Genomic DNA, 8,725 nt, shown 5'->3' with positions numbered 1-8,725 from the left:
ACGAGAAAGGTTCTCTTGTAGCAACACCTCCAAAAAAGGAACACATGTTGCCGTTGGCAGATCCAACCACCGAAGGTGAGATTCTGAGTTTTCACCCTGAAGATCACGTCCGAAAAAATCCAAGCTGTGACTTCAACAAGGTAAAGATGCAAAAACACTGTCATTACAAGATATAACTAATTAAGGTCAGACCTATCTTGAAGATCAAAACTGGATACCCGAGAAGCACCATCAAATCAAAGTCATCATATATTGCCATCTCCTCTTTCCATGATCCCTGAAACGTCTCGTCAGTAATAGCAACCTTGACGGAACTTACGTGCACCTGTACATAAATACTCGTATGTAGAGAAATCGTCTCCAGCCGGCGACTTAAATGGGGACCGACCGGCCGGTGAAACGGTACCATCTCGTCGTCAATGCGCATTGCGCCATGCAGGCCATTCATCCCAGCCTGCCGGTAGGGCTACGTTGAGGGCCACCAGCTGACTACACACAATAATACCGGACGTGTACCTAGGTTGGCTACTTGTGCTCTCAAGATTTGGATCAACTTAACTAGCTCATCTCATACATTCAGTCATATACGATAACAATGGAGCAAGTAGAGAGTAGCGCGCAGGAGGAGCGCAGCCTCGAGCTCACTCTGGGCTTTGCTGTGTGCGTGACGACGGCCCCGCCCCTCCCCCGCTTCTTCCCATGCGTCTACTGCGACAAAAAGTTCGGCACCGCGCAAGCGCACGGTGGCCACCAAAACGCGCATAAGCAAGAGCGCGCCGTCGCCAAGCGCCTCCGGGAGACCGCTGCTGCCACGGCGCAGTCTTGGAAGGCGGGGAGGGCTGCCACCACTGCTCAGATCTCCGGGGAGCCTGCAACAGGCTCCGTGGCGCACATGCGCGGCAGGAGCTCGTCGGAGCGCGACCACGAGCTCGACTTGGCTCTCCGGCTGTAACCGGTCGGCTGATCGATCAAACTCTGCCAGTATCCTTGGTCCGCACCCTTTATTTCCGGTGCTAGGTACGTTATAGTTAGCTATAACCATTTGTTTCAAAGTTCCTGCTGTGTATGCGTTGGATTCATATCAGCGCTCTTATAGTTAACTGGATATTTGTTTTTAAGGTCTAGACCATCCTTGTCCTTGGATTTCACACTAAATTTCGCAATTCGTCAGATTATATGATCATGGCCGGTAATGACGTTGCCAGAAAAATCTGAGTCTATTCTCAGAAATGATTACTTTAGGGGCATTTAGAAAATATTGTGAAATAAAGACATTGGTCAACACCGTGTCGATAAGTAGTAGTCCCTCCTATCCATATTATTTGTTGCTCAAACGGATATATCTAGCACTGAAATATGTCTAGATATATCCGTGTGAGCGACTAGTAATATATTGATCAGAGGGAGTACTAGCTAGAGTTATTTATGAACATCTATCACTGAAACGGATATATCTAGCACTGAAAAATGAACATCTATCCCTTTAAGACACTAGAGTTATTTATGAACTTCTATGTATTTCAAGTGTCTATTTAGGGTTAAAATTTTCAACGAAATTTCATTGAAATTTCGCATACTTCAGTGGGGTCTGAAACATTTTCGACTCCGAAATTCCGAGCCAGATTAAAACTAATTTCAAAAGAAATTCAATTAGGTTAATATTCATTAAAACAAAGTAAAATTTGAAATCTCAATGAGGTCCGAATTTTTTTTGTTTTGAAAATTAAAAACCTATTCTATTACATAGTCTCCGAGAGTGAGTTGCAATGCCAAGATATTTAAAAGAAAGGAGCTAACACCACAACCAAACTGTTGGGCATACTCTCTCTTGTGCTATTTAGCCTCCCCGTTGCAATAAAGTGTTATAAAAATTCATCTTAAATTGATAACTGTGTTGCTTTCTTTCTTGAATGAAAGCCCCCCCTCCCCCGTCCACTTTTATTTTATAGAGTGAAGCAAGATGGTTCACAGCATACGACCTGTCAGAATTGATCAGGCTAGAGATTAACTAAATGGCAGGCAACCAAACAGATGTCCGACTAAAGAACGTCTCTGCACACTTTTTCTAGATATATTACATGTCAAGGAGGATAGAACTCCTAAGAGGGGTGAATAGGCCCTAAGAAGAGCTATATATCGCACATCTCCCAGGAGTCGCGCCCACCTGAGCTCTGTGTCATCCCCAAGAAATTCTATGTAGCTCCCCTCACTGCTTGTCCAACAAAAGAAGGCACTTCGGAGGAGCACAACTTGAGTGTCCTTACAGAGTACGCTCCATTGATGAAGGAACCTGCTTAGTTTTGCAAAGACGCAACGCATGCCCTTCTAGGTTCTTTCCTGAAAACAGAAATCATTTCTTAGAGTCCATAAACTCCATAAAGAGGTTGCAATAACCATACATAGCACAGGTTTACTTTTATTCAATCGCCAAATGGCAATAATATCATGGAACGAAATAGGAGCAGTAATTTGAAAAGCTTCGTCAATGAAACCCCAAACATGTGAAGCCACGGTGCATTCGGAGAAAAGATGTTTCACATTCTCAGGTTCATTACAAAACAAAGCAAGTAATAGCATCTACATGTCTCCTCTTAGACAAGTTATCTCTAGTTAGGACTTTGGTAGGACAGCTAGCCATAGAAAGATAGGAATATATTGAGGCAGATGACTTTCAAAAGACAGTCACCAATGGTAGAAACCACACCTCCGGATTTAATTTTATGATAAAAGGACTTAACAGGGTATCTGCCATTTGGTTCCAGCAACCAAATGGGTTCATCTGAATGCTCTGTTAATGACACTTTATAGACCTTACTCAACAATTGCAACCACAAGTCCCTCCCAGACTGATCTACACATCTCCTAAAATTTAGTTTCAGGTTCATGCCATCCCAGACTTGAGCAAGGGAACAGAGAGGTTGATCACGTATTTCAAACAAAGCCCAATATTTTACTTTAAGGGAGCAATCTCCCAACCATGTGTCATGCTAGAAAGTTATTTTCTCACCATTTTCCACCTTCCATTTATCGAAAGCATTAGAGGCATTTATAGCCCATGTAATTCCTTTCGAAAAACGAGATCCAACTCCAACTTTAGCCCACAAAACATTAGGTTTATCAATAATCTATTTGTGATCAATCAGAGTTTTCCAATCCCTCCCTTCACTGTCAAAGTATCTTCTCCCCAAAGAGGCTAGAAGAGCCCTATTAAAATGTCTAATATTTGGAACACCCAGATCACCAAATTTGTTCTTTCAGGATACGAAACTCCAGTTAGCCAGGTGGTACTTATGGTTGTCCCCCTTATTTCCCCAAAAGAAATGAGCCATTTGGGAGTCCATTGCATTGATATAACACTTGGGGAACTTAACAATGGCCATAAGATAACCAGGAATACTGATAATGCAAGCACACAACAAAATTAATTTACCCCGGCAGGACAGAGTCCTCCCCATCCAACCAGAGAATAATTTTATAATCCTATCGATGATAGGTTGCAAGTCCTCCCTCCGTAGCTCATCGTAGTTTAAAGGGACACTTAGGGTGTGTTTGGTTGCAGTCATGGACTGGAATGGCATGGGTCCAACCCGTTCGCGGGGCTCGTTCTCGCGTTCAGTAGGCAGGTGGAACGGTCACCACCTGGTTCCCACGGACAGAATATTCGGCCCAGATCCGGAACCGGGTGAGTCCTCCCAATTGAGCGGATGACGCGGAATCGGTCTCTTTCCTCGCGCTCCCGCAGCCTTATCCTCTCTCGTGCAGGCTCCTCTCCCTCATCTCTCCCCTCCATCAATCTACGCCACCGGCCTCTCCCCTCCTCTGGTCTGCGCCGCCGGCCCTCGTCGTCTCGCCCACCTCCGAAGCACAGCCTCCCTCTCCTCTGGGCAACAGCGGCTGCGAGAAGATCTTGAAGCTGGGCAACAGCGGCGATGCACGCCGGGAGAGTTGCGCTGCCGCGCTTGATCTAGGCACCGTCCATTGACCGCGTGAGCAAGCGCCGCCAGAAGCTGCGGTTGCGCGTGGGGACGCCAAAGCCAAGCCTCACATCCAGCCGGGCGCCATGTTCAACTGTCGTACATTTCTTCTAGCTACTGTTTATCTTGTGCTTTGAGTCCGATTGGTGTACCTACACTCTTTTTCGTCGCATGGATAGATGGATTCGTTTCGTTGCTGGTCAAACAAAAATTGCTCGAGTCTGATTTGTTGATGCTCACACCCCTGTTCAGAAATCGAACTCAATGTTTATCGAGCATTGTTGCATGGATGGATGGATGACGACTTACAAATCCATTCCATTCCATTCTTCAAACCAAACACCAAAACGTAATCATTCCGTTCCTTCGATTTATCCATACCAAACACAAAGACGGAACCGACCCATTACACTGGAATGGAACCATGCCATTCCATTACACTTCGTTCCCGAACCAAACACACCCTTAGGTAATTGATGGAAAAGACCCCAACTGACAGCAAAAAAGTTACGCAAAAGATTTTTGCCACACCTTCCTCGATGTTATTGCTAAGAAGATCACTTTTATGAAAATTAATTCTCATTCCAGAAAGGTTTTCAAACAAGGAAAGAATCCACTTCAAATTTCTAGCCTTTTTTATAGAATTTTTCAGGCATAGGAGATTGTCGCCAGCCCAGAAATAATGCCATGCCTAGCAGCTTTAAACAATATTTTTGAAAAAACATTGCAACTAAGTTAAAAAGCAGGGGGGTTGATGGATGGCCCTGTTTGAGGCCTTTCCACCTACAAAGTAGGGGCCATTGGTGTCATTGATCCTAACAATAATAGTTTTTCTAATCGAATTGATCCATTTTGTACATAAACCTCTCGAGCACAGAATCTCAAATAGAAATTCCCAACTAACTCGGTCATATGCTTTCTCACAATCAAGCTTAAGGACAAGTCCTTCCGTACCAGATTTCTTAACCTCATGGATCACTTCATTTGGCATAACCACACTTACTCGTGTTGCTTTATGTTCAGCAAGTAAACATGGTTCATTTGTCGGGGTTGAACATGTTCCAAGGGCAAGAACAAGACTCACCGGAATTATGGCTTGTTTTATGTTATTTCCTTGAAAGAACATTTTACTAGATTATGCTTTTGGGTGTTCCATCCGGTCCGTTATAAAAAGGACAACGACATGTCTGATTGCAACATCAAGTGGTCCACAATGAGTGGTACCACAAGAAAACACTACTGGCAAGCAATTGTCTCGACTTGTCAGCCGTAAACCTCTCTTGGTAAGTTGTATTCTAACAGGATGTTAACTTGACTGACATGCACATACGTCACACATGTTTTATGCTATTTATTTTTTGTAGATGTAGCATTACTTGTCATAGCTATCAACCATCGTAATTCAGATGTTCGCCATTGTATACTCAAATCTTTGCACATTAGCTATGGTTGTACGGACCCCCGTCCGTATTCCTTTTATAAAAAAGATTAAAACGTCCGACATATGTCAGTAATGCAATTAAGGTGTCCTCCCATAGTAGCTGCAAGTGGGATCTTGACGAGATTTTGCGGCCGGGCTAGCTGCAGCCGCCAGTCCTATATGCATGCACACTTGTCATGCTACTCCTGAAATCTCCAGGCAGCCTCCGACTCATCTGAGCCATATGTTTTTTCCTTTATTTGTCAAAATTAATGGCGACCGGCCAGAGCTCGATGGTGCGGACCATATCCACGTACGGACTGCAGCCTTAATTTACAGCTGCTGCCCCCTATTAGGCTTCTACGTATGACTCAGCTGAGCCATTTTTCCGTGCTCGTCATCATATGCAAGGTCCAAACGAACATGCTAGACGAACAAAAGGAGGTCCACAGAAGAAAAGACTTCACGTTGCTGAAAATGCCACACATTGACGGGGGATAGATGTGGTTGGACGGATCAGCAGGTGCATCTTGTCTCGAGCCTACTGGGGCACGCCGTACGCAGGCGACATCTGAGCTGGTGATACGGGCGCTCCATCTTCACTATAAAAGTGCATGCTTAAGCCTAATCTTGATCCAAATCCTAGCCGCCGCTGCTTCCCGCCGCGCCGTCTTCGGGACAGTCGATCTCCATGATCGCTGCCAAGGGCGGCGCCGCCTGTATCTAGGCATCATCCGCCGGTCGTGTTGACCGCAGGGGCGGAAGCCAGGCTTTAGGTATAGGGGGGGCGAGACGTCTATGAAGCCAAAAAAAATTTTGCCTCACAAACTTTCCAAAAGTTCATATCTAAGCCTTGCCAAGACACTAGACACACATTTTTTTCTCTTGCAGCTACAGTGTATGAAGCTATAGCTAATATGTTGGTCAATAATCGACGTACTTGCTTAGTAGACGATGTTGATAATCAAACTACTCTGAAATACGATAATGAATTAAATTGCTTGCTAACAAACATTATCATATGAAAAATCAGTTATAAGAACAATAACAATCATTGGTATAACCAATGGTTGGCTTATTGCCTTTTAGCTTGCATCTATACATGTTTAAATGACAATTCGGCACTGATAGACCATTCAAAAGAATTATCGCTGATACGATGTTTTTTTACAAATATTGGGAAAAAATGATCAATGTTGCTAGAACACATAACCGGAAGAATCAAATCCAGCCCCTGATCATCCCTCTGCCGGCTGGATCAAAGTAGATTTGTGGTCACTGTTGTAGGCGCGCAAGAACCATCCATGCTACCAAAGCTTGACGAGGCATCGATTGCTTCGAGCTTTAGAATCAATCGATAGCTTGACAGGAGTAATTCCCACCACCCAGGAGACATAGCGAACACCAATCTGGCCTTGTCATGGACTTGAAACTGAAAGCAAGTCAGTGGTGGGCTTTTACATGGGCCTTTCTAATTTTTCTGGAATTCACATTAAGATTGGGGGGGAGGGGGGGGGGGAGGGGAGGGCAGGTACTTGGTGCGCGAATCGTAACTCTAATTAACAGGTTCTTACGTGACATTTGTCGATCGTTAGGGGGGGGGGGGCTAGGCTAGCCTAGCCCCCCCCCCCCCCCCGCCCTTTGTGTCTCCGCCACTAGTTGACCGGCTGTCCTAAAGAGTTTTTTTTTCGAATCCTTTTTTTTTATTTTTCTCTCTCGCTGAACGATTGATCAGTGATCTTTTTTGGTTTTTCGATCTAAAATCGGTTTGTGTCACCCACTACCGTTCGTCATCTATAATACGTGTCTTCTCCCTCAACATCTTCAACGTCTTTGGCTGGTTCGGCGGCTGCCATGCGGCAGGCTTCACGCATGATGCGTGTCGCGGGTATGGTGTCCGCTTGCATGATCCTATGCTGGCCTCAGCGCGAGGCCCGCGACCACACTCCTCGCACAGGCATGGCTACTTGCTCGTGCATCCGTAATGCACATCGATCTACAACGTGCATGTGGCCGGATCCATGCACCACGTTGGCTGCTTTTGCATGTTGCTTGTGGCAGCTCGTACATGCTGCATAGCCTGCGGGTGGAGACTGCTGGTGTGATTGCATGCATCCAGTTTAGTCTCCCTGCACATCTCGTGTTCTGCTCGGTTGCAAGCTCTTGCCATATCCGGTTGCCTGATGCACGTTGTATGGTCTAATCAACCGCAAGGCGTGTCTATGCAGAATTTCATGAAGATTGTTGTTGAGTATACGTGCTCCTCCACCGATCAAGCAACGGGCGGTCGTAGCGTCGTCCCGTCGGGCCGCAGTGCCGCTGTCCCGTGTTTTTTCCAACGGCTGCACTGACCTGTGCATTATCATTTTTCACCTCGAGTGTTGGTGCAAATTTCGTCGGTGCATCCAAACCGCGTGATATGATACACTCTATCACACATAAGCTTACTTATATCTTTCTCAAAACAGCAACCATACCTACCTATTATAGCATTTCCGAGATATATTGCCATGCAACTTACAGCGTTACATTTTCATGACATACGTGTTCATTGTCATATTGCTTTGCATGATCATATAGCTGACATGATATTTGTGGCTCAGCCACCGTTCATCATTCTCATAGATGTTACGCTAGAATCATTGCACATCCTGATACACTGTTAGAGGCATTCATATAGAGTCATATTGTTCTGGTTATCGAGTTGTAAGTAAATAAAATTGTGATGAGCATCATATTAGAGCATTGTCCCAATGAGGAAAGGATGATGGATACTATGATTCCCCCACAAGTTGGGATGAGACTCCCAACCAAAAAAAAGAGGCCAAAAAAATACCAACAAAAATGAGAGAAAAAGAGATAAGGAGTGATGTCTACTACACAACTTATTCTTGTAGACTCATGTTGGGCCTCCAAGTGTAGAGTTTTGTAGGACAGTAGCATATTTCCCTCAAGTGGTTGACCTAAGATTTATCAATCCGTGGGAGACGTAGAATGAATATGGTCTCTCTCAAACAACCTTGCAATCAAATACAAGAAATCTCTTGTGTCCCCAACACACCCAATAGAATGGTAAATTGTATAGATGCACTAGTCCAGCGAAGAGATGGTGATACAAGTGTTGTGGATAGTAGATATAGGTTTTTGTAATATGAAAATATAAAAAACAACAAGGAAACATGTGATAAAACGGAGCACAAACAATTTTGCAATGGTTAAAAATAAGGCCTAGGGTTCATACTTTCACTAATGCAATCTCTCAACAGTGCTAACATAATTGAATGCTATAACAATCCCTCAACATGCGACAAAGAGTCACTCCAAAGTTCTT

At 44.6% G+C, this 8,725-nt stretch overlaps 1 protein-coding gene across 1 annotated transcript; it reads left to right on the top strand.

Moving 5' to 3' along the window:
* Nucleotides 1–568: 568 nt before the first annotated feature.
* On the top strand, nt 569–1,124 carry LOC125525783 (zinc finger protein 1-like). Its single transcript, XM_048690793.1, has one exon. The coding sequence runs from the start codon at nt 596–598 to the stop codon at nt 950–952; it is 357 nt and encodes a 118-aa protein (XP_048546750.1). The 5' UTR covers nt 569–595; the 3' UTR covers nt 953–1,124.
* Nucleotides 1,125–8,725: the final 7,601 nt, after the last annotated feature.

This window comes from Triticum urartu, chromosome 7 (genome assembly GCF_003073215.2).
Source record: "Triticum urartu cultivar G1812 chromosome 7, Tu2.1, whole genome shotgun sequence".
Classification (NCBI taxonomy): domain Eukaryota; kingdom Viridiplantae; phylum Streptophyta; class Magnoliopsida; order Poales; family Poaceae; genus Triticum; species Triticum urartu.
The sequence above is the reverse complement of the archived record's forward strand: the minus strand, read 5'-3'. Positions and strand labels throughout refer to the sequence as shown.

What these genes read in the sequence shown, in the direction of transcription:
- LOC125525783 (XM_048690793.1), top strand. Translation starts at nt 596, where the DNA reads ATGGAGCAAGTAGAGAGTAGCGCGCAGGAGGAGCGCAGCCTCGAGCTC.